At 45.9% G+C, this 26,588-nt stretch overlaps 1 protein-coding gene across 1 annotated transcript in view; it reads left to right on the forward strand.

Annotated features, from left to right (window-relative positions):
* DISC1 (DISC1 scaffold protein) overlaps nucleotides 1–26,588 on the forward strand; it is a 349,681-nt gene that overhangs the window by 97,162 nt on the left and 225,931 nt on the right. The window contains exons 5-6 of the mRNA XM_027094035.1: nucleotides 10,070–10,199; nucleotides 18,609–18,835. Of these exons, the coding sequence (XP_026949836.1) occupies nucleotides 10,070–10,199; nucleotides 18,609–18,835 (357 nt within the window). The remainder of the gene's footprint in view (nucleotides 1–10,069; nucleotides 10,200–18,608; nucleotides 18,836–26,588) is intronic.

Raw genomic sequence — 26,588 nt, forward strand, 5'->3', positions numbered from 1 at the left:
GCTGCCCTGCTGGCCATTCCTTTCCATCTCTGAAGAGCTCCTGTTTCTCTCCCAACCCCTTCATACTGATGCTCCCCTGTCTTCTCTTCTCCATCCTCTCCTCCCACTTTATATACTCTCTCTGGGGGATCTCAGATACTCCTGTGCTTCAGGTACCACTAATGGACTAATTTCCCTCAAATTTCTTTTTCTTTTTTTAAAATTATTTTGGCCACGCCATGCAGCATGTGGGATCTTAGTTCCCCGACCAGGGATTGAACCCGGGCCCCCTGCACTGGCAGCGCAGAGTCTTAACCACTGGACCACCAGGAAAGTTCCTAATTTCCCTCAAATTTCTATCCCTATCCCTGGTCTCTCTCTAAAATTCCAGCCCACAACTCGGCTTTCTTTTGAACAACTCCCTGAGCTTTACTAAGTATACTACCTTTTTACCTTAAAAATTTACTGTTGTTTTATTCTTGCCTTTACTAAATTGACTATCTTTTTTTTTTTTTTTTTGCGGTATGTGGGCCTCTCACTGTTGTGGCCTCTTCCATTTCGGAGCACAGGCTCCGGACGCGCAGGCTCAGCGGCCATGGCTCACAGGCCCAGCCGCTCCGCGGCACATGGGATCCTCCCGGACCGGGGCACGAACCCATGTCCCCTGCATTGGCAGGTGGACTCTCAACCACTGCGACACCAGGGAAGCCCTAAATTGACTATCTTTTAAAACTATCTAGTTATTAAATTCACTCTCTTTGTCCCCGGTCAGTCCCTGCTCCTGCACCCCCAGTCTCAGTGACTTATGCCGCCATCTCCCCAGTGACCCAAGTAAGAACTCGGGTTCAGCCTTGGCTCCTCCCCTTAGGCCTTACTCCCCAGTCTAATTGGGGACCACGTCCTGTGGACTCCACTGTCTTTTACTGCATCCCTGCTCCCCGCGCCCATCCTCACGTCAGGGCTTCAGTTCTGATTTAATAATTGTAATCCGGATTCTTGCAGTGGTCTCCTTCTGGTGTTCCCGACCCCAGTATTACTCCCTCTCATTCACCTTCCGCGATGCCTCAGGTGGAAACGTCGTGTCATGCACGGTGGCCCTCATGGTCCTTGGGATAAGGTCTGTGCTGCTTAGCATGACACTCAAAGCTTTTCCAGTGCAGCTCTTGCCTAGCTTTCCAGCAGCCGGAATTTCACTAGGCGCCACCAGCCCCTGCCGTTGACACACGTGGAAGCGGTAGAAGTTGTCACCTCACTGTTGCTCATTCTTCACGACTCAGCTGAGCTCCCATCCTTGTGAAGCCTTGCCCGTGTCAGTCACAGCATCTACCCCTTGAATTGCTGGAGCCCCTTGAATGACCTCACCCCTGCCTTGGCTTTCAAATTAATCTGTTTCCTTGAACATCTGTCTACTCTGACAGACGGTGAGCTCCTCAAGGGCAAGACTGTATTGTATTTATCTTTTTATTCCTAGACACTAGAGCAGGGGCTGACCTATGATAAGTATTCCGTAAACATTCACTGAATGAATGAATGTGATACATATGTGTATCTACATGTAGGTTCACCAAGATGCATGTGTACAGAGAGGGAGAGAGGAAGAACCTTCACTCTAACGTGGTTCAGTTGCCCTGGAGAAAACACTCCTTCAGCCTTGCTTTGACACACCCAGCAAGGAGGAGGTTCACAGTATCTTCTTTTAAAAAAATTAATTAATTAATTCATTTATTTATTTTTGACTGCCTTGGGTCTTCATTGCCGCATGCAGGCTTTCCCTAGTTGTGGCGAGCGGGGGCAGAGTTGTGGTGCACGGGCTTCTCATTGCGGTGGCTTCTCGTTGTGGAGCATGGGCTCTAGAGTGTGCGGGCTTCAGTAGTTGTGGCGCATGGGCTCAGTAGCTGTGGCTTGTGGGCTGTAGAGCGCAGGCTCAGTAGTTGTGGCGCATGGGCTTGGTTGCTCTGCAGCATGTGGGATCTTCCCGGACCAGGGCTCGAACCCGTGTCCCCTGCATTGGCAGGCGGATTCTCAACCACTGCGCCACCAGGGAAGTCCCCACAGTATCTTGAAGAACCCCCGATTGGAGCTCCAGGAAACCTGGATTTGGTCCTGTCTCTTGCGCTACCCAGCTCTGTGTGACCTGACATAGTTTCCTACCTTCTCCACACTTCACTCCCCTCACGAGAAAAGGAGGGGGTTGAATTAGATCGCTCTTTTCCACACTTCAGTTATTTAAGCATTATCTTGGCTTTTCTCGTGCCAACGCCATCTGTCCCATGATTAACACAATTAGAGAGCAATGCCTCAAAATTAGTTCCTTTCTTACGCTTTTCTGCTGCGTGTTAACATAATTGCATAGTCATTAATAATTTAAAGAATTGCCTCTCACCGTGCCGACTGCCCATCCAGCCTGTGACGTTCGTCATCAGCAGGACTATGTGGACTCACAGGTTTCCCCCGAACCAGGGGCTTTGACTGCAGTTCTCACAGTGGCCACCAGGGGGACGGGGTGTCTGGCCCGAGCTCAGGCAGCCAGCGCCTGGGTGGCAAGGTTTCTCCCAGGCCAGGGGCTTTCCGAGTCCAGGGAGAAACAGAATGCTTCCCAATGATGGTGCTTATCCTGTAGAAATAAAGAAGTTGCATCGGCATATGGCACATTTTCAATACTGATTAATAACAGCACAAATAAGTACTTCTTCGCCTTGTTGGGATCAAGCGTTTCCTAGAGGATCTAATGAAAGCTATAGATTTCTTCCATCACAGAACCACGTATGTACAAACATACGGACAACTGCATACAGACACTTGCATGCAGATCTTCTGAGCTTATTGATTCCCTCTCTAGGGGGCCTTTGGCTCTCAAGTTAAGAAAATTTGGTTTAGAATAAGATCTGAGGAAATGTTAACTCCCAAGTACAATCAGGTACTTCATTTGTAATTTCACTGTCATTTTGTTCCTAATAATCCCTGTTGAATGCATCGTTCTAAAAAGCACTGTTTAATTCTCTGTGTGTCGTCCTGAATCGTGCTCGATTGTCCAGGTCCTTCCAGCAGCCCAGGGAGCGTTAGCTGTCACCCCAGGGGTTAACTGGGCTCCTCTAAAGCAGATTACTGGTACTCAAATGGTTTGGTATCCGTCTCTCTCTGTCTTTGGTACCGCACTGCTCTGTAATATAACTGGGTCACTGGGGTATCTCTACTCAGCAGGGTACAAAGGCATCGTGGTTTGTCTCTATGGTGTCTTGGGCAGAAAATACAGATGTCTGGGGCATTTTCAATTACCGTTGCTCATCCAGTGAGTCTAGTTTGAAGCATCATTCGTACATCCAATTCAAATCTTTCCCTGTCCAGTGTTTGTAATACTCTCCTTGCGGGCCATCGCTGCCCCCCGGCCAACAGAGGTGCTGATACCCCCATGAATATGTGCTGACACATTCCCTCTCTTGTGGGACTCAGGTGCGGGGTCCCCAGAAGCCACTGCAGCACCTCCCTGATCCTGACGTGAACAGAATCTCTCCACTCCACAGGGGCAACCACCGTTTTCCACGTGTCACCCAACCTCTTTCTCTGGGTCTCCTTGGCCAGTGGGCGCCCTCGTTGGGAGGATCCCTTTTGTTGTGTTCACTTGATTCACAGGAAGCTCACGTACCTTTGCCGCACTGAACGGTGGGCATGCGGGTCGCCGGTTCCAGGCCGTCTGCCCTGCTGTGGCTCTCCCGATCCTTCATCCCTGCTCGACGGGCAGCGGTGCATCACAAAGTCGGTGTGTGGGCGGGGATTGCCGCAGAGACCTGATGCCCTGCGTCCCAACCCCTTGGCCTCCCTCTGATTCCCTCTCCAGCTGTGGACGCTTTTGTGCCCACTGACAGCTTTGCACCCGACAGGCTTCTCTGCCACGGGGCTTTCCCTGCCTCTTGTGAGGAAGGGGAGTGAGTGATGCCCCTGAGGGCAGAGTAATGGTCCAGCCTCCCCACGTCCAGGGGGACAGCTTCGAGGAGTGTTGCACACATTTTCTCCCAGGACGTTTCCCAGTTGGTTGGCGCCCCAGTTGCCTCTGTGGTGATCAGCTCAATAGCACACGGTTTATTGACGTTTCCTCCTTCCTACCACCCACTCTGGTTTCTTGGGAATCACTTCGCCAAAAAGCAGCCCGAACTCAGCTCCTTGTCTCAGATTTTGCTCCAAAGAGAACCAGACACAGATAGAGGTTCATATGGGAGAAACAGACGCAGATAGAAGTTCATATGGGAGAACCAGACGTCAGCCTTCCTTGCAGGACACCCCCTGGCTGGAAGAGGGGGTCTAGTGGACTTGCTTTTCCTTCCTTTGGTTTGGGTGGGAGAGCTTACTCCCTGTTTGCCCCCATGCGGGGCTGGGGGCTTGGGCAGGGAAGCATCTCTCATGAAGACTCCATTTCCTGCACGGTCAACACGGTGGTGAGTGAGGGTGCTGGTGGTTTGCAACTTGTGCAGCCCTGGGTGGACACCTCCCTCGCTGCTCCCGATTTGGGGTGGAGGGCATTTAGGCCTGTGTCCTTCAGTGTTTGCGTCTGATTCTGGAGCAACTGGAAAATTCCACCTCAACATCCTAGCACAGCAGTCAATGATCGGGAATCTACTTTTGCTGTATCTTTCACCCAGTCCAAAGAAAGTTATTTTTTCCTTTCTCCTAAGAGAGAGGTTTGGTCTACTGTGCACATATGACTGATAATTTTCTCAGGAATAGTTTGCTTTTCTCTGACTGTACATCCTGTGTGTTTTCCCACTGGACCTTCACCACCATGTACATGAAAACGGGTCATATTTACATCTTCAGTTGTGTGTGTGCACGTGTGTGTGTGTGTATGCAAAGTGTCCTTTATCAAAGACCTTTTCCCAATAGATAACTTAAAACACAAGTAAACAAAGTACAACAGAGTTTAAAAACAAAGCTATACGATGGTTTTCCAATGTGGTTATCAGGGCAGGGCTCTGGTTTGCCTGTCCGGATACTTCCTGCTCACCTACTTCCTTTCTGATTGGAACAGATGAATGTTGTGTAGCTCACGGTGCTTCTGGACTGAGTCATTTTTCCTCTGACCCGCTCTTCCTCTCTTCCCTTTGAAACATGTGATTTTTTATTTCCATTTAATTGTCATGTCGGGACCATCACACCGCAGAATTCAACGATGATCAGCTCTAAGTTCACAGGCTGGAATGGAGACACACGGCAGAAGAAAATAACTGTTACAGACACATTTTACCAGAGGTGTAAAATGAGGTGGCATAAAAATGATCCCGGTTACCAACGTGGCAGGAGACGTTTCTGAACCCCTAATCACAGCTCGAGCCAAATGGGGACTAGCACGGCCTGTGTCTCTCCCAGGAGACCCACCTCTGATCCCTTGTCATCACCTTGAGAAGTAAGAGAGGAAGGAAAAGAGGAGAAAAACCAGTTGAATGGAGTCACAGAAGACTCATCGGAATTTGTTTTAAAATCAGTGGATTATAGATAAAACTTCCAAATAAAGGTCTCCTGTGTCATCCTCTTTGCTCAAATTCAGCTGAAGTCCGTCTGAAGCCTGTTGTATTGGGCATGGATATTATAAACCCAAGTAAATGTCCACGTGCCCCTCCTGCAAGGCTGTCACCTCTATATGTGGGATAAGATTGTAGAAACCAGTGATGTCCACTTTTCTAAGGTGTATGACTTTTACTCCGCTCTCCTTACTTTTAGACCCAAGTCAGATATATAAGGAAGAACTGTAAAGTTACCTACATTGTCCCTGGCAAGTTTACAATGTTCAGTTGTGCCATCAGAGTGGCCTCAGTCATTTATGACATTGTTTGTTGGCTAAGAAAGCTATTTCCAGATTTAACGCACACTTCATTGATTGCATAACTGGCCCAAACCACTTCCTTATCACCATCATCCCACCGAGGGAGAGATGGAAACACATTCGTCGGATGACATATATTTGATAGGATAGCCCTCGATATGGAGCAGCAGTTGGCAAAGGTATTCGGAAGGTCCTCCTCAAGTCTTGTTGCCGGAAGTGGTCATCTGAGCTGAGGTTTTCCTCACTATGAAAATGAGAGCATCCGTTTTTGTTCTTTCCTCAATTAAAACTCTATGATTCCAGCAGTGGCACCACAGAGCAATTTTTCTGGCATCGTGATGACCGTCCGTCATTCCTGTCTGGAAAGGGACCCTCTGTGTTATACGTACAACTGTATAAACCACAGCAATTGCCAGGGGCCGTTCTGGCACGGGATGTCCCAGCCGGTGGAATGTCTGGGCTCCCCTCTGCCCTGTCTCACTCTAGACGTTCCCGAAGGCGACCCTCCGCGCAAAGGCAGCGCACTGGAGGGCCCCGGGCCCAGCGAGCCAGCTGCAGAGGAGGTGACCGGGTGGGTTCATCACAGGTGCACACTCTCAGGAAACACCTCCCCCCAGGTGGGATTCATTCTTTTCTCAATGTTACTGAACTCTGTACTCACAGAAGTCACGCGGTCCGTGTTATCCCTGGGATGCGGTATGCTGTCCTGTGCAGTTTGGATCTATACTGTTTGCAGTGGTGTAGGATCTTATTTTACAGATGGGTTTTATCCTTCTTTAAGGGATTGGTGGAAAAGACAAAAGTAGAAAGGCCAGGATTTTTCCAGCACTGGGCAGATGGGGACCTGCATGAAACCCGGGGCTGAGAGTGTGGTCCTAGACACCCCGAGTCCCCGTGGGCCCCGAGTGCTGTGCTAACATTCCAACCCACGTGTTTTGAATTCGTGCCCCTGAGGGATTTGCTCGTTTTCCATACTGATTAGTTTAGAGCAAGGCTAATTTGCACTGACATTTGGGTTTACACATCGGGGTTTATTAAAATAAAGGGAACAACATTGTAGGAGGCAGAGGGAGCGTGGCTCTGAGGGCTGATGGGCTGAGATGGAAACCGGTCCCCGGCTTCATTCCTGAGCTGTCTTTTGTCCTGGGGCCACCACTCAGCCATCTGTGCGCGGCTTTCTCTACCCAGAGTTAAAGTCTGAGAGACACAGGAGTTTTGGTGAATCACAGGGGCTTTTTTTATGGATTAAGTAATGAATGTGATGAACGATAATAAGGAGAATTCCCAGTTACCCACCTGTAGTTCCCCTGCAGCTCATTTTCAATTCTGTGTTGATTCCCTTCACTAACTCCCATCCCGACCCAGATGGTATCTATTTAGGAAATTCAGGAAACTCTTAATATTTGCATAAGCAGAGCAAATTGGGAAATAAATTAGTGTGAAGAAATGATCTAATGCAGTCGAAAGCTGAATATAAACAGCTTCTGGATTCTTCTAGGCCGTGGACTCATGAAGTCACTCGGTAAATATTTGCTAAGCCCTGCTCAGTGCTGGGCCCTGGGGACAGCAGCATGAGATGGGCTGAGGTTCGCCGTCCAGAGCGAGAGGCTGGGCGGACAGGCTGAGACTCGGGGGCCCAGGGGAGGAGGTGGATTCCATTCCCACAATAGCTGGTGGTGGTTTCTTTCCAGGGACCCCCCTCGCCCTTCCGATACATGGAAAGGTCCTCGGAAACATCTCATCTTTACTCTTCATTACAAAGGACGGTGTGTCCAGTGGACATGACACACCGTCCAGTCTCCTGATGCCAACGTTGAGGTGGGGGGGAAGCGGCCAGCTCCCCGAGGACAGAGTCCCCTTGTGGCCCCAGGGTGAGGGTGGGACCTGCACAGGGTAGGCACTCAGTGGCCATTTGTTGAATACATTTGATCCCATAATCAGCCATATGGAGCCGTATAGGGAAGGCATCACCATCACCATCATTCTCATTTTAAAAACGAGGGAGGTGAGGTTCAGAGAGGTTTGCTAAGTCCAAGGACACATAGCTAGAAAAAGGTGGAGTTAGGGCTCAAACCGTGCTCATCTACCTCCCTGAAGCTGTCACTTTCAGCTGACTGTGTTGAATCATGGGCAAGGGGACTTAGCCAGCAGGTGTGGGTGGCATGTGGCTAGAAGCCAGGAAGAAACAGGAGTTCATAATCTTGCTGAAGCCTGACTGGTATATGGTGTCCAGGGAAGGGCTGGAAAGTGGCAACCAGCCTCACGGCCCTTTGATGGACTCCTCACCTCTGCTTCTTGCTCTCTGTGTGACCCAGTGTTGTGGAGCCAAACTTGTGTCTGCTTCCCCACACCCAGGAAAGCCAATCTACTGACACCCGGTGGTGGTGAAGAGAAGTGCAGTGTTTATTGAAGGCGCCAAGCAAGGAGTCCAGACAGCTAGTGCTCAGAAGGCCCTAACTCCCTGATGGTTTTCGGGGAAAAGTTTATAAAGACGGGGTGAGGGAGGGGGGCTGTGGGGTGTGTGATCAGCTCGTGGACCTTCTTCTGATTGGTTGGTGGTGAGGTAACTGGGAGTCCACATCATCAACCTTCTGGTTCCAACTGGTCTGGGGTCTGTGTGCTTGTGAGCAGCATACAGTTAACTTCTACCTGGTGAGGGTTTCAGTCTCTGTAAAACAGCTCTAAGGACATGGCTCAGAATGTTATCTATAGCCCTTGGGGAGGAACAAAAGGTTTTTGACTTCTTTGTTTAATGGCTAAACCATTATTATTTTGTCTTGCTTGAAAGTTTCCTTTCTTTCTGCATTTTCTTTTCTCCAGTTAAATTTATTCTTTGACTAAAGTTTTTCTACAGACGAAAGGCAGGCGGAGGACCTGGAGGGGGAGTCTTGCTCTGGGAAGGCCCCATAGGGTCCTGCTTGGTTACACCAGAGCAAGTTGCTCAGATCTCCCTGATGCTCTGTTTCTTCATTGGCAACACTGATAACACCCGGCGTACAGTAAATTCTCAATTATACCGGATTATTTTGTTATTACCAGTTGAATTTTTTTATTACTACTACTACTCTTGTGATTTGCCTTTACGCACACAGAGACTTGTTACAGAGAGCAACAGGTCTTAAAATAAGCTTCTAAATTGCGTGGTATGTTATATTAAGTAAGCAGTTTTCGAGATTATTGAGTCTGAATCTGTGTCTGGCCCAGAGATTCAGTCAAGGCTCCCTTTTCTGTGGCCACTGTTTTCTAACTTAGAAAAGCTGAGGTGACATATTTTCTATCATTGTTTCTAAGAATATTAGGGCTGTTTCACTGTGCTGCTGGGTAGGCCCCCTTGTTAACGTAAGGGCCATGTTAAGATGTAGGAAGTGGGAGCAGGGCGTCTACCTTTCCACTCCTACAGTGAGTAAGTCTGAGCCCCGGGGGGAGCATTTGTCTGTGGCCTTGGTTTACCCATCGCCTCTGCTCTGCGCAGGGGACAAGTCTTGTTTACAGCTGTAACCGCTTATAAATTGATTTGTCATCCTTTGATGAGAAACACCTGCAAGGCTCCTGCAACGGCAACTCACCAGCATAAGGTGGCAGCCTGGGCCACATCTTCACCAGCGTTGCTTCAACCAAATATGCCAACTCTTGCGAGCATGGGAGAAAGAGATTTTTAGTGGTTTTTGACAGTCTTTTAGCAAACCTTTTCTGAGAATCTCTGACCCGGGCATCAGTCAACCCTCTTTTTCACCTCCACAGCCAAGATCAGCCCTGGAAGTTTGCTCTGGGTGGCCCAGGCAGAGCTGTCCAATGATGTATAATGCAAAACATACATGATTTTAAATGCTCTAGTAGCCACATTTCTAAAAAGTAAGAAAAAACAAGTAAAATTCATTTTTAAAATATACTTAATTAACCCAGTATGTCAAAAACATTGTCATCCCAACAGGTAATGAACATAAATATCATTAATGAGCTATTTTACACTCTTCGTTTCATACTAAGTCTTTAAAATCTGGTGTGTATTTTATACTTTCAGCGCAGATAGCCACACGCGTAGCTACGGTGCTGGACAGTGCCCAGTCCAGTTAAGCAAGGTGGCTCTGGGAAACAGCCAAAGCCCCGACAGATTGTCATTAAAACAAAAACTTACATTAGGGACCTCATCCCTGTGACCCTCCTAAGGATGAGAGCCGCTGGGGGCCACTTTGTGGACCTTCTTTCCATTAACATTCTTGTAGATCTGAGGATTTCAGCTCATCCATATCTGTACCAATATGTATGTTTTGTTTTAAGAGCTGGGAGTGACGACACCCAAGCCCAGCTCAGGACGGAGCCAAAGATGTTGGAACCCACCGCTCAGGACAACCTGCTTGTGTCCATCACCAGGCGAGACTGGCTTCTCCAAGAAAAGCAGCAGTTACAGGTAAGCGGGTGAAGAATCTTCAAGAAACAAGACATCATTTTTCTTATCCATTTGAGCCAAAGGTAGCAAAGTGGGTCTTTGCTTTGCTTGAGTGAAGCAATTAGAGCATTGGCTGTCCACCTGGAAGCACAGGGTGGAGGGTGGTGACTAGGGGGCCTGTCGGGAGTCTCATTACCAACGAGGGGTTGAAAGCTTGGCGGTGTGTGTGGCTGTCTTTGCTGTTCCTCATTACCTGTTGAATATGCTTTCCTTGTCTGCCAGGCCAGTCTGTCACCTCTTCTCGTTTTGCCCTGAAGAAGGTTCTTTTAGAGGCAGAAAGAAGTCTGAGCTGTGGCAGTGCTTTATGGCAACTGCCGTCAGCTTGGACTCTGAGTAGCGCCTGTCAGGAGGCAGAGCTGTAAGTGTGGACTGGGCAAAGTGGGCGGGACTGGGAAAGACTGGGAATGACTGGGGCATCGTGGGAGCTCCAGGTAGGCCCAGAGCAGTGGATGCAAGTTGGCCGAGAATCATCAGGGGCTAGAAATCTTGGTGCAGCCCTGAGTTCCAGCCAGGAGGCAACCAGGAGCTCTGGAAGTCGACAGTGTCCCCCAGAGACAAGGAGCCCTGCAACTCTGTCCACACCTGCCTGAGCCTGGAGGCCTTGAGGCAGGAATGGGGAGCATTGACGTCTGGAAAGAGCAGAGGGCTTTAACACTGAGTCCAAGAGCTGGTTTAGGCTCCAAACAGCTGAATGACCTTAGACAAGTTAATGGGGCTCAGACATGTTACTGGAAGCCCTCCCGCTGCCCCCACCTCAAGCAGAGTGTTGTTGTTATCTGAGTTTGCCCATCCAAGTCCATACAATAGCAAGGTGGCAAAGGGAAGCAAACATTGTTGCTATTTGAAAATATTCTCCAATAAACTGGCACTTTTTTTTTTTAATTGAAGAGACTGTCTTTTCTCCATTGTATATCCTTGCCCCCTTTGTCATAGATTAGTTGACCATAGGTGCGTGGGTTTATCTCTGGGCTTTCTATCCTGTTCCATTGGTCTATATTTCTGTTTTTGTGCCAGTACTCTATTGTTTTGATTACCGTAGCTTTGTAGTGTAGTCTGAAATCAGGGAGTCTGATTCCTCCAGCTCCATTTGTTTCCCTCAAGATTGCTTTGGCTATTCAAGGTCTCTTGTGTTTCCATACAAACTTTAAGATTTTTTTTCTAGTTCTGTAAAAAATGCCATTGATAGTTTGATAGGGATTGCATTGAATCTGTAGATTGCTTTGGGTAGTATAGTCATTTTCACAATATTGGTTCTTCCAATCCAAGAACATGGTATATCTCTCTGTCTGTTTGTGTCATCTTTGATTTCTTTCATCAGTGTCTTATAGTTTTCTGTGTACAGGTCTTTTACCTCCTTAGGTAGGTTTATTCCTAGGTATTTTATTCTTTTTGTTACAATGGTGAATGGGATTGTTTCCTTAATTTCTCTTTGTGATCTTTCATTGTTAGTGTATAGGAATGCAAGAGATTTCTGTGTATTAATTTTGTATCCTGCAACTTTACCAAATTCTTTGATGAGCTCTAGTAGTTTTCTGGTGGCATCTTTAGAATTCTCTATGTGTAGTATCATGTCATCTGCAAACAGTGACAGTTTTACTTCTTCTTTTCCAATTTGTATTCCTTTTATTTCTTTTTCTTCTCTGATTGCCATGGCTAGGAATTCCAAAACTATGTTGAATAACAGTGGTGAGAGTGGACATCCTTGTCTTGTTCCTGATCTTAGAGGAAATGCTTTCAGTTTTTCAGCATTGAGAACGATGTTGGCTGTGGATTTGTCATATATGGCCTTTATCATGTTGAGGTAAGTTCCCTCTATGCCTAGTTCTGGAGAGTTTTTATTGTAAATAGGTGTTGAATTTTATCAAAAGCTTTTTCTGCATCGAATGAGATGATTATATGGTTTTTATTCCTCAATCTGTTAACATGGTGTATCACACTGACTGATTTGCATATATCAAAGAATCCTTGCATCCCTGAGATAAATCCCACTTGATCGTGGTGTATGATCCTTTTAATGTGTTGTTGGATTCTGTTTGCTAGTATTTTTTGAGGATTTTTGCATCTATATTCATCAGTGATATTGGCCTGTAATTTTCTTTTTTTGTAGTATCTTTGTCTGGCTTTGGTATCAGGTTGATAGTGGCCTTGTAGGATTAGTTTGGGACTGTTCCTTCCTCTGCAGTTTTTTGGAAGAGTTTGAGAAGGATGGGTTTTAGCTCTTCTCTAAACGTTTGATAGAATTCACCTGTGAAGCCCTCTGGTCCTGGACTTTTCTTTGTTGGTAGATTTTTTTTTTAACGTCTCTATTGGAGTATAATTGCTTTACAATGGTGTGTTAGTTTCTGCCCTATAACAAAGTGAATCAGCTATACAGATACATATACCCCCATATCCCCTCCCTCTTGCATCTCCCTCCCACCCCTCTAGGTGGTCACAAAGCACCGAGCTGATCTCCCTGTGCTATGTGGCTGCTTCCCACTAGCTATCTGTTTTACATTTGGTAGTGTATATATGTCCATGCTACTCTCTCACTTAGTCCCAGCATACCCTTCTCCATCCCTGAGTCCTCAAGTCCATTCTCTACGTCTGCGTCTTTATTCCTGTCCTGCCCCTAGGTTCTTCAGAACCATTTTTTTTATTCCATATGTATGTGTTAGCATACAGTACTTGTTTTTCTCTTTCTGACTTACTTCAGTCCATATGACAGTCTCTAGTCTATCCACCTCACTACAAATAACTCAATTTCGTTTCTTTTTATGGCTGAGTAATATTCCGTTGTATATATGTGCCACATCTTCTTTATCCATTCATCTGTCGATGGACACTTAGGTTGCTTCCATGTCCTGGCTATTGTAAATAGAACTGCAATGAACATTGTGGTACATGACTCTTTTTGAGTTATGGTTTCCTCAGGGTATATGACCAGTAGTGGGATTGCTGGGTCATATGGTAATTCTATTTTCAGTTCTTTAAGGAACCTCCATACTGTTCTCCATAGTGGCTGTATCAAGTTACCTTCTCACCAGCAGTGCAAGAGGGTTCCCTTTTCTCCACACCCTCTCCAGCATTTATTTTTGGTAGATTTTTTTGATGGTGGCCATTCTGACTGGTGTGAGGTGATACCTCATTGTAGTTTTGATTTGCATTTCTCTAATGATTAATGATGTTGAGCATCCTTTTATGGGTTTGTTGGCACTCTGTATATCTTCTTTGGAGAAATGTCTATTTAGGTCTCCTGCCCATTTTTGGGTTAGGTTGTTTGTTCTTTTGATATTGAGCTGCATGAGCTGCTTGTAAATTTTGGAGATTAATCCTTTGTCTGTTGCTTCATTTGCAAATATTTTCTCCCATTCTGAGGGTTGTCTTTGTCTTGTTTATGGTTTCCTTTGCTATGCAAAAGCTTTTAAGTTTCATTAGGTCCCATTTGTTTATTTTTGTTTTTATTTGCATTTCTCTAGGAGGTCGGTCAAAAAGGATCTTGCTGTGATTTATGTCATAGAGTGTTCTGCCTATGTTTTTTGGAAGATTTTTAATCACAGATTCAATTACATTACTTGTGATTGGTCTGTTCATATTTTCTATTTCTTCCTGGTTCAGTCTTGGAAGGTTATACCTTTCTGAGAATTTGTCCAGTTTTTCCAGGTTGTCCATTTTATTGGCAAAGAGTTGCTTGTAGTAGTCCCTTATGATGCTTTGTATTTCTGCGTTGTCCATTGTAACTTCTCCTTTTTCATTTCTGATTTTGTTGATTTGAGTCCTCTCGTTTTTTTCTTGATGAGTCTGGCTAAAGGTTTATCAATTTTGTTTATCTTCCCAAAGAACCAGCTTTTAGTTTTATTGATCTTTGCTATTGTTTTCTTTGTTTCTATTCCATTTATTTCTGCTCTGATCTTTATGATTTCTTTCCTTCTACTAACTTTGGGCTTTGTTTGTTCTTCTCTCCGTAGTTCCTTTAGGTGTAAGGTTAGATTGCTTATTTGAGATTTTTCTTATTTCTTGAGGTAGGATTGTATTGCTACAAACGTCCCTCTTAGAACTGCTTTTGCTGCATCCCATAGGTTTTGGATCTACATGTTCTTGTCATTTGTCTCTAGGTATCTTTTGACTTCCTCTTTGATTTCTTCAGTGATCTCTTGGTTATTTAGTAACGTATTGTTTAGCCTCCATGTGTTTGTGTTTATTTCGGGTTTCTTCCCCCCCTGTAATTGGTTCCTAATCTCATAGCATTGTCGTCAGAAAAGATGCTTGACATGATTTCAGTTTTCTTAAATTTACCAAGGCTTGATTTGTAACCCAAGATGTAATCTAACCTGGAGAATGTTCCATGTACACATGAGAAGAAAGTGTAAACTGCTGTTTTCGGATGGAATGTCGTATAAATATCAAGTAAATCTATCTGGTCTGTTGTGTCACTTAAAGCTTGTGTTTCCTTATTAATTTGCAGTCTGGATGATCTGTCCATTGGTGTAAGTGACGTGTTAAAGTTCCCCACTATTATTGTGTTACTGTTGATTTCCTGTTTTTATAGCTGTTAGCATTTGCGTTATGTATTGAGGTGCTCCTGTGTTGGGTGCATATATATTTATAATTGTCATATCTTCTTCTTGGATTGATCCCTCGATCATTATGTAATGTCCTTCCTTGTCTCTTGTAACATTCTTTATTTTAAAGTCTATTTTATCTGATATGAGTATTGCTATTCCAGCTTTCTTTTGATTTCCATTTGCATGGAATATCTTTTTCCATCCCCTCACTTTCAATCTGTATGTTTCCCTAGGTCTGAAGTGGGTCTCTTGTAGACAGTGTATATATGGGTCTTGTTTTTGTATCCATTCAGTGAGCCTGTGTCTTTTGGTTGGAGCATTTAATCCATTCATATTTAAGGTAATTATCGATATGTATGTTCCTATTACCATTTTCTTAAGTGTTTTGTGTTTGTTTTTGTAGGTTCTTTTCTTCTCTTGTGTTTCGCACTTAGAGAAGTTCCTTTGTCATTTGCTGTAGAGCTGGTTTGGTGGTGCTGATTTCTCTTAGCTTTTGCTTGTCTATAAAGCTTTTGATTTCTCTTTCGAATCTGAATGAGATCCTTGCCGGGTAGAGTAATCTTGGTTGTAGGTTCTTCCCTTTCATCACTTTAAATATATCATGCCACTCCGTTCTGGCTTGTAGAGTTTCTGCTGAGAAATCAGCTGTTAACCTTATGGGAGTTCCCTTGTATGTTATTCGTTGTTTTTCCCTTGCTGCTTTCAATAATTTTTTTTTTGTCTTTAATTTTTGCCAACTTGATTACTATGTGTCTCAGTGTGTTTCTCCTTGGGTTTATCCTGCCTGGGACTCTCTGTGCTTCCTGGACTTGGGTGGCTATTTCCTTTCCATGTTAGGGAAGTTTTCGACTATAATCTCTTAAAATGTTTTCTTGGGTCCTTTCTCTCTCTCTTCTCCTTCTGGGACCCCTATAATGCGAATGTTGGTGCATTTCATGTTGTCCCAGAGGTCTCTTAGGCTGTCTTCATTTCTTTTCATTCTTTTTCCTTTATTCTGTTCCGTGGCAGTGAATTCCATCATTCTGTCTTCCAGGTCACTTATCCTTTCTTCTGCCTCAGTTATTCTGCTATTGATTCCTTCTAGTGAATTTTTCATTTCAGTTATTGTATTGTTCATCTCTGTTTGTTTGTTCTTTAATTCTTCTGGGTGTTTGTTCTTTCATTCTTCTAGTTCTTTGTTAAACATTTCTTGCATCTTCTTGATCTTTGCCTCCATTCTTTTTCCGAGGTCCTGGATCATTTTCACTATCATTATTCTGAATTCTTTTTCTGGAAGGTTGCCTATTTCCACTTCATTTAATTGTTTTTCTGGGGTTTTATCTTGTTCCTTCATCTGGTACGTAGTCCTCTGCCTTTTCATTTTGTCTATCTTTCTGTGCATGTGGTTTTTGTTCTGCAGGCTGCAGGACTGTAGTTCTTCTTGCTTCTGCTGTCTGCCCTGTGGTGGATGAGAAACTGGCACTTTCAGATTCAGTGGGCATCACTGTAAGGTTTGCGTAGCTGAAAATGTGAAGTCTGGTTTTTGTTTGTGAACAATATTCACCAGTTGAAGGTCTCCCCAATTCCTGATGACGTCAGAGTGTACAGAACATAACTCAGTGTTTGGAGGGAGCATTCGTGGCAGAACTCTGGGGGAAGGTGGATATTCATTTATTCAGCGGGAATTTTTGAGTGCCTGTGACATGCCAGGTACTGTTTGCAATGCTCAGGGTTCCTGTGGAGTTTATGTCCTAGTGGGGGTGGGAGTGCGGAGATAGACAAGAAGTGGCAAAGGTGATAAAAGCCTAAATTCTATGCCTAGAATGTTGTAGGGTGGTAAGAGCTACAGTGCATGGACCAGAGTGTTGGGGTAGGGGAGTCTACTCACTGAGAAGGGAGATTGAAGCGAACGCTTGATGGAAGAGGGAGGGGGGCCTTGCAGAAATCTCCAGTAAGAGTGTTCCCCATGGAGGGGACAGTCACTCGAAGGCTGCAGTGGGAGTGTGCCCCATGCCTTCAAAGGGTAGCCAGGAGGCCAGGATTGCGGAAACAGCAGAGGAGAAGGTCAGTGATGAGAGGGCCTTTGCAGGGCCTTGTGAGGTCTTGGGATCTTCTCTGACTGGATTGGGAACCATGGGGGGTTTTTAAGCAGTGAAGTTATGTAATTGACCGCAATTTAAAGAGTCACTTTGACATCTGTGTGAGGATAGGGTGGAGGGCCACTGTGGAAAACAGGATGGTGGTTCTTTAAAAAATTAAAAGTAAAATTACCATGTGATTCAGCAATTTCTCTTCTGGGTGTAAGCCCCAAAAGAACTGAAAGCAGAGACCCAAAGACATCTCCATAGCAGCATTATTCACGACAGTCAAAAGGTGGAAGCAACCCACGGGTCCATCGACAGATGAATGGATAAACAAAATGTGGTGTATACATACAGTGCAGCCTTTCAAAGGAGGAAAATTCTGAAACGTGCTACAGCATGGATGAAACTTGAGGACATTATACTAAGTGAAATGAGCTAGCCTCAAAAAGACAAATATTGTATGATTCCATGTATACGAGGTCCCCAGAAGAGTTAGATTCTAGAGACAGAAAGCAGAATGATGACCACCAAGCCTGGAGGCAGGGGGAATGGTGGGGTCAGTGTTTAATGGGGACAGAATTTCAGTTTTGCGGGATGCAAAGAGCTCTGGAGACGGATGGTGGTGGTGGTTGTACAACAATATGAATATACTTAATGCCACTGAATTACACTTAAAAATGGTTAAGATGGTACATTTTATGTTACCTGTGTTTTACCACAGTTAAAAAAACCCAAAACAAACAGAAAAGAAAAGAATAGGGGATGGGAGTTCAAAGGTTGGAAGTAGGGAGGTGAGATGGGAGACAGTGTCAGTAATACCATAATCTTGGACCAGTGGGATACACGCTGTTGTTTTCTTAGGGTGTCTTGGGTGGATCCTCAGTACCTCCTGCTGTGTGTCCTTCCTCCCCTACTGGAAGAGGGGTCAGTGGGTGATCTGTACCTTGAGGCTGAGAGGACGTGGGTGAGAGATGGGGGGACAGCCAGGGTTAGAGCTATGCTCTTATCTGCTGGAAACCAGCGCATGGAACCTGGGAGTATGTTAATTAAAAGAGTCTCGTTTTAGATTCGGAATCCTATGGTCAGTGAGATGATGAGCTGCCGTTAACACTTTACGCACAGCGGGCATTCAATTACCTGCTGCTTGTTTTATCCATTGACCTCAAGATTGGACAATACTCGATTCTTTGGATTTTGGTTTGTTGTATTAGTGGAAGTTAAATTGATTTACTATTTTTATGAACCGAGACAGGAGAGTGCTATCTGTGGCATGTCGTTTTTCTCGCAATCCTGTAGCCTTAAGAGGCTATTATTTCTAATCTTTCTCTACATGGTAAATTTGCATGTTTGGGGACAGACCAGCCAAGCCTCGTTTGCTTTTCTTTTTTGGTCTGTGGGTTGTGTTTCCTGCTTACCGGTGTCTCAAGTCCATGAAGTTTGCCGCCCTGTGTTCTAGCTCTGTCACCTGAAATGAAGTAAGTCGTTTATATATTTGCTGCCTTCTTCCAAGTCAAATTCTTGGCTCGCCACCCGGAGTTATTTCACGCTTGGGAGGGAATGTTTCTCCTTATGCCAACTAATCAGAAATACAAAGCTGGCGTGATTTTTCCAGTTCAGCAAACCTCCAAAAATCTGCCTGCTTCAGAAGGGCAACTTCACGGCTCTCATGCATATGGCGGACTCTCATGGAAAGGACTCATTTTCAGCAGCGCAGTCTGCCGCGAGCAGGGTGAATTTACAGAATCTCTCTCTATTCTCTACAGAAAGAAATCGAAGCCCTCCAAGCCAGGATGTCTGTGCTGGACGCAAAAGATCAACAGCTGAGAAGGGAACTGGAAGAGCAGGAGTGGGTCCTCCCGTGGCAGGGCTGCGACCTCATGGGAGGGCTGTCCCTGGGCGAGTTGCAGGAGGTCAGCAAGACCTTGCAGGACACCCTGGCCTTGGCCGAGCAGATTCCCGTCCGTGCAGAGCCGCCCGAAACCATCAGGAGGTACTGGTGATTTCCTAACTGATTTTGGATCGCTCATCTCGTTCATCTGTTTATGGGATTGATTTTGTCTGCTGGCCCGCATATATAAATTATTTTCCAAGCAGCGCTTTGTTTTTTCAAGGGAAGCACTGTTGATATTTGAGTGGCAAAATTCTTCATGGCGTCGGGCGGTCCTGCACATCGCAGGGTATTTTACACCCTGGCTACATACCCGCTAAATACCACGATTCCTTTCCATTCTGATACGGACCTTTCCCATGTCCAAACGCCCCAGGGGTGCCTTCCTTTCCTTTTGAGATCTGCTGGGGCTCAGTTGGTTGGAGATTTGGATGCCAGCCTTTGCTGAGGGTGACCAGCTGGAGACAGGAGAGGCTGGTGAGCTGGAGGGAGGAGGCCCAATCAGTGGCCTGGAAGAATGAGTTATTATTCATGGCACTAACATTTACTGAGTCTTACTATGTGCCAGGCACTGTGCTAAGCTTTACTCTATGAGTTGCTTCTATTATTATACCCATTTCACGGAGGAGGACAAGAGAGTTTAAGAAGGTCAAATAATTTGCCCAAAGTCCCAATTAATAAGAGCAAAACTGATACTTAAATTCCTGTTCATTACGTCAAAGCCTAGTTTCTTTTCTTTTTTAGTTTTACTTTTCACTTTCTAATTTCTTTTTTTTTAATATCTTCTTTATTTTTTTTATTTTTATTTTCTTTTTAATATCTTTATTGGAGTATAATTGCTTTACAATGGTGTGTTAGTTTCTGCTTTATAACAAAGTGAATCAGTTATACGTATACATATGTTCCCATATCTCTTCCCTCATGCGTCTCCCTCCCTCTCATAGCCTAGTTTCTTATCCACTTGCTATAGAGGGAGAACTTTCCTTGTGTTCTGCGTCTTGGGAGACCCAAGAGATACACATGGACCTCTTGCCTTTGGGGAGGTCATAACCTTATATGGCGAAAGGCAGAACCCACCCTTACTCATGTTAGACAGAAAGTGAGCCGTGCCTGGATGAACACGCAGGTGTGGTGAGGCCTGCAGGTGCGGCGGGTGTAGAGCAGTGAGGGGGATAGAAGTTCTGCCTGGTTATTACGCTGCAGAAAATACTTAAGGAAACGTCACCCCCTGTAGCGGTTGAGAATATGGACTCTACCATCTGATTACCTCACTCAACCGCTTATTAGCTGGAACCACTTATTATTGGGGGAGGGACGGGCTGTTCGGAGGATGCACTGAGTTAATACGTATAAAGCTCGCGTAACGGTGCCTGGGTGGCGGCAGGTGCTTTACCATGCTTACTGCCTGTCGTTTTTATCACGGGGATTTCAGTCTTCTGAAGCCTTCTAACTGCCTTCCAAGTGTGTTTTAGACTAGTCAGCGAGTACCTGTCCCCTCTCACACGTGTCCCACACCCGATCCAGCCCATCGAAGCTGGACGCTTGTCCAGGGAGCTGCCCATGGTGTCCTCCCCTCCCCCCCCAGCCCTGATATTTCCCTGCAGAACTCTAACCCCGGGCTCATGCCCATGGAGAGGGGGAAGAGATGTGTGTTGTCACCAGATTTCATCCAGAAGAAACTCACCATCAAGTCTGCCTGCGCTCTTTCTGCTTCACTTTCGCCTGCGTCCTCACGGTATAGCCTTGGCTCTAGGGATCTTTCCTGCTCCTGCTTCCCTTGTCCCTCCTATGGAAGTCATGCTACACACACAGACGCACACAATACACACATGCACATACACACATGCAACACATACACACATGCACACACACATGTACACACATACACACATATACAAATGCACACACATATACACATGCACACACACGATAATACACATTACGTATCATGTAAGTATACATGTGACGTATGCATTATATTAGATGTATATATGGAGTGTGTGTAGTATACAAGATGAAATATACATGTGCATTTATTTTTATGTGTATAAAAGCACACATTTACACATGAAGCTTAAAGTGAGCCTTTTTTGGTCCCGCCATCCAGATGTGTCCTACTTATTTCTCCTTTTGCTTTGAACAGCGCAGAGGTTATTCTCACTCCTCTCATCTCTTGCACAAGCACTTCGAGGGGAAGAAGGAGGACGTGCTTAGCTTAGAGCCCACTGCAGTATTTCACAAAGCCTCTGTGTTTTGAGCTGAACTCCCGGGCAGCGTCCCTGCAGGTGTGCCCTGGCCCCATACAGAGACACACAGGAGGCAGGGCGCCTGCTTTCTCACTTGCTGACTCATGGCAGGCAGAGCAGCCTGGCGTGGTGGGCAGGCTGTCCTCGTTATTCTCATTTAACAGTTGAGGAAATAAGAACTCAGAAAATTTCCTGGGGATGCAGCTAGTAAGAGACCTAACTTAGATAGTTTCCACTTAGAGAGCTCTTAGTCTAAAACAAAGAGCTCCAGAGTGTGGCAGCTGATGGAGCTGGGCCCCTGAACTCAGACCTTACCATGTCTAGTCTGTTACTCTGCCCATGTGCTCCAGCCTGCCTTTTCACCAGGACGAGATGCAGACGAAATAAAGGTGTGACTTTTGCAGAGTCATCCAGTGCTCTAATCAACTGAACAGACTCTTGAAAGACCTTTCAAGGTTTGTGGCATCTGATTCTATGACGCTGTTAGGGAAATCCGATGTAAGGATGGCTCTTGAACGTGCTGCAGTGCCGTCTGGGGGCTCCTCGGGGAGGACCCATCATCCCCGAATCCAGCTGTGCCCACGGAGGTTACAGAGTTCAGGTCAGGAGCAGGCTCTCACGTTTTTTTTTTTTTGCGGTACGCGGGCCTCTCACTGCTGTGGCCTCTCCCGTTGCGGAGCACAGGCTCCGGACGCGCAGGCTCAGCGGCCATGGCTCACGGGCCCAGCCGCTCCGCGGCATGTGGGATCCTCCCGGACCGGGGCACGAACCCATGTCCCCTGCATCGGCAGGCGGACTCTCAACCACTGCGCCACCAGGGAAGCCCCAGGCTCTCACTTTTTGTGCTGATCTGCCTGTGGAACACCTGGGCATCTCAGTGACCTGAACCCACGAGGGCCCAGTGTAGGAGGGAGTCTTAGGAATAGAAGGACTAACGGTTGCGTGGCAAGGGTGGGAGGGAAAGTCCCAGAGTGACTGCAAACAAAAAGCAACACGGGCAATTCAATGGCTAGTTCATAGTGTGACCTCCCACCTGCGCTGAGAGCACCGCCAGCACTGAGTGGGGTTCCATGTTGCTGGAGAGGGACCACCCTGAGGCATTCTCGTCATCTGGGGGACCCTGCAGGAGCGGACCCTTGGCATCTCCTTTATTTACTTGGTGGCGCAGGGGGCGCCTCCCAGGTGCAGGTGTCGTCTGGTCAGCTTCCTCTCTTCCACCTGGAGGAGGGCGGCATCGTGCTGTTCCTCGCCATAGATAACAGATGGAAAAACCATCATTGATATGTGTGCTTTCCATAAGAAGGAAGGCACGCTTTTGCCAAGCTGACAGGCTGCGGTACTCACTCCTAGAAATGGAGCATTTGAAAGCAGCCGATGTGGTTTTATTGGCCAACAGGTCAGAGATTGCTTGGCCTAGTATCTTAACTAATTGTATCACAGTGTTTGCTATGAGGGATTGGTTTTCTTTTAGAATGACATCCCATAGGTGCCCCAGCTAGAAGAACGCCTCTTATCTGCATCAGTAGCTGTCTTTGTTTGTTGTGAGAGTACAGTGGACCCCTGAATAATGTGGGGATTAATCCCCGTGTAATTCAGAGCCGGCGCTCTGGATCCGTGGTTCCTTTGCATACCGGAATTCAACCAACCACTGACCGTGTAGTATTCGCTATTGAAAAATATCTGCGTGTAAGTGGATTCTTGCAGTTCAGACCTGTGTCGTTCAAGGGTCAACTGTAGTTTCTTCTCAGGCCAGATGAAGAGATCCAGACAAAGTGTGAAATAGGAAAATCTTGGTCTTATGAAGAGAGGCCAGCTAGAAACTCACGGTGCTGTCTGGGGAGGAGCTGATTCTGACTGATTCCACAGTGTTCAAGTTCCACGGGGAGGCTATGCTGCTTTCCCTGGATAAGCCACACGTTGCGCTTGAGAAGGAGCTTCCTGAGGGCACTTGGCGTTTGTGAGTGACTCACTGGTGGAGACTGCTTGTGTGGGCACCTTCCTTTCGGACTGTAGCTTGTGGGGAATCCTTGGGCCGCTGCTGTCCAAGAAGGGCTGGAAGTAGAAGGGCACCTGCTGGGGACCGGAGAACCGACGGCTTTTTATTTGGATATTTTAATAGAAATCAAAGCGGCAGGTTGAATTTTCTGACATCTGTGTTTTGGATCAAATGTCTTAGCAGGATGGAATGAAAGAGCTGCCTTCCCAGACATCAGAGCTGCCTTTTGATAGAGCCAGAGAGAATGGTTGTCTTCCAATGAATAAGAGGAGAACTTTCTTAAGTACCTGGGTATCAGGAACTCTGCAGTATGGAAGCTTACAGGGCAGGGACGCTGAAAGACAAAAGCCACTCAAAAGATGTATGTTGTACATTAGTTGGACTTGCCTTCATCCCTGGGATTCCAATCCCTCAGCTTTAGAACAAACTCCTTGTTTCCTCCTGCAAGTCTTCCTCTGATGGGAGAGGTCTAGAAGGATGGGTTTCTCTAGTGAACCTGATCCTCCCCTACGGAAACCCATCCTTCCCCCTCTCTGTAGTGGGATTGGGGTGTGGGGTAGGGGAGGGGAAGGATGGGGAAACAGGGAGGAAGGAGGTGACAGTTTCTGCGGTTTTCCTGGACGGCGTGCCTGCATTCGGGGTGTGAGTGTCCGTCTGTTTATTTCTGTAAGTGGAGGAGGGTCGTGATTTGCAGCTCATCTGCCTCGAGGGCCATCAGCTCTGCCCCTCTTGTTGGTCTGAGTGCCTTGAACATCAGCGGGGACAGGGCCAGCTGTGACCCTGGCTGACCGTAAAGCCAGGTAGGAGTAATCAGAGTAGCAACGACAGAGCTGAGTGAGGGCTGTGGACGCTACTTTCCAACATTCTTCAGAGATGCTTGACTGGTTTGTATTAGTCTGTGGTTGAGTTCATTCCTCAGCTCCTGGAATTTTTCATGCTTTGCCTGAAATGTGTTGTGGCAGCTCATGGATGGATTGTCTCTCGTTGTACATTTGGAAGAAACATGTCACATCTTTTTACAAGCCGTTGGCACAAACTGCAAAACAAACTGAAGCCCTGGTCACGGCCAGGCTGGCCGGACCTCGGTGGGCGCATCTGAGCTGGGGAAGGGTGGTGGTGGAGAGCTGGGCTTGCTCCCTGGTCCCCGTTGCTTAACCGCTCGGGGCCCCCCGGCGAGGCTGGCCAACTCTTGGAGGTGCTCCGGCCTCCCCATGACACCTGCCCTCAGGCCACGATGAGCAGCCAGGCTGATGTCACGGCTCTTTTCAAGTGAGATTTAAAATAATGAAATTCAGCAGTTCACAACTGGCTGGAAAAAAAATCAATCGTCCCACTTTCCCCTCAGATACGTATCTTATTAGAGTGAAAAGACAGTGAAACAGCAAGGCCTGAATCGGAAAACAGACTCCGGGACCCGGGAGGAGCGAGGCAGATTCTCAGTGGGTGTGTGCAGGGGGACAGCTGTGTGTGTCCCAGTGATGCGCCCGGGGGATGGTGCCAAACTGGGACAATTTAGAGACTTCCGAAGAAATGCCCGCGGCCTCCAGGCTGCTTCTCCACTTGCTGTGATTCTGTTCTTCAGTCTCTGCTTCTGGTCTTTGCTTTTCTTCCTTCTCTGCCTTTGTCCTTCTTCACCTGGTTGGTTTGTCAGGAACAATGGCTCGATGAGACAGAGAGAGTGAGGGCTCATCTGGAGGAGAAGGACTGCTTTGTGTTGCTAAAAGTGCTAGATGAGATTCTGACTTCTCTTTATTTTTAAAGCAGATACCTTGCTTTTCCCAGGAATTCCTGAGGCAGACAAATCTTTGCCCAGAGAGTCAATGCAGTGAGTTTGGAGTATATAAGGAGCGTGAGACTGACGTTTCTTGCAGGAAGGCTTCCTTGATTAGACGGCATCCTCAGCGTTTGGGACAACTCTCATATTTATCAAGTCGTCTTTCTTATTTTGATTGGTAATAATAATAACACATTAATTTAAATGTCACCATTGTTTACAAAATGCTCATTTTTGCTCACAACCCTGTAAGATATATTGGGCAATATATTGGTTTTTGCAATATACTTTTTTTAACATCTTTATTGGAGTATAATTGCTTTACAATGGTGTGTTAGTTTCTGCTGTATAAAAAAGTGAATCAGCTATACGTATACTTATATCCTCATAGCCCCTCCCTCTTGCTTCTCCCTCCCACCCTCCCTATCCCACCCCTCTAGGTGGTCACAAAACACCGAGCTGATCTCCCTGTGCTATGGGGCTGCTTCCCACTAGCTATCTGTTTTACGTTTGGTAGTGTATATATGTCCATGCCACTCTCTTGCTTTGTCCCAGCTTACCCTTTCCCCTCCCTGTGTCCTCAAGTCCATTCTCTATGTCTGCGTCTTTATTCCTGTCCTGCCCCTAGCTTCTTCAGAACCAATTTTTTTTTTGAGTCCATATATATGTGTTAGCATACAGTATTTGTTTTTCTCTCTCTGACTTACTTCACTCTGTATGACAGACTCTAGGTCCATCCACCTCACTACAAATAACTCAATTTCGTTTCTTTTTTGGCTGAGTAATACTCCATTGTATATATGTGCCACATCTTCTTTATCCATTCATCTGTCGATGGACATTTAGGTTGCTTCCATGTCCTGGCTATTGTAAATAGAACTGCAGTGAACATTGTGGTACATGACTCTTTTTGAGTTATGGTTTTCTCAGGGTATATGCCCAGTAGTGGGATTGCTGGATCATATCATAGTTCTATTTTTAGTTTTTAAAGGAACCTCCATACTGTTCTCCATAGTGGCTGTATCAATTTACATTCCCACCAGCAGTGCAAGAGGGTTCCCTTTTCTCCACACCCTCTCCAGCATTTATTGTTTCTAGATTTTTTGATGATGGCCATTCTGACTGGTGTGAGATGATATCTCATTGTAGTTTTGATTTGCATTTCTCTAATGATTAATGATGTTGAGCATTCTTTCATGTGTTTGTTGGCAATCTGTATATCTTCTTTGGAGAAATGTCTATTTAGGTCTTCTGCCCATTTTGGATTGGGTTGTTTGTTTATTTGATATTGAGCTGCATGAGCTGCTTGTATATTTTGGAGATTAATCCTTTGTCTGTTGCTTCATTTGCAAATATTTTCTCCCATTCTGAGGGTTGTCTTTTCATTCTGTTTATGGTTTCCTTTGCTGTGCAAAAGCTGTTAAGTTTCGTTAGGTCCCATTTTTTTTATTATTTTTTTAATTTCCATTTCTCTAGGAGGTGGGTCAAAAGGATCTTGCTGTGACTTATGTCATAGAGTGTTCTGCCTATGTTTTCCTCTAAGAGTTTTGTAGTGTCTGGCCTTACTTTAGGTCTTTAATCCATTTTGAGTTTATTTTTGTGTATGGTGTTAGGGAGTGTTCTAATTTCATTCTTTTATGTATAGCTGTCCAGTTTTCCCAGCACTACTTATTGAAGAGGCTGTCTTTTCTCCATTGTATATTCTTGCCTCCTTTATCAAAGATAAGGTGACCATATGTGCATGGGTTTATCTCTGGGTGTTCTATCCTGTTCCATTGATCTATGTTTCTGTTTTTGTGCCAATACCATACTCTCTTGATTACTGTAGCTTTGTAGTAT

Source organism: Aethalodelphis obliquidens, unplaced genomic scaffold (assembly GCF_003676395.1).
Source record: "Aethalodelphis obliquidens isolate GAN/ISIS:26980383/991018 unplaced genomic scaffold, ASM367639v1 scaffold87, whole genome shotgun sequence".
Lineage (NCBI taxonomy): Eukaryota > Metazoa > Chordata > Mammalia > Artiodactyla > Delphinidae > Aethalodelphis > Aethalodelphis obliquidens.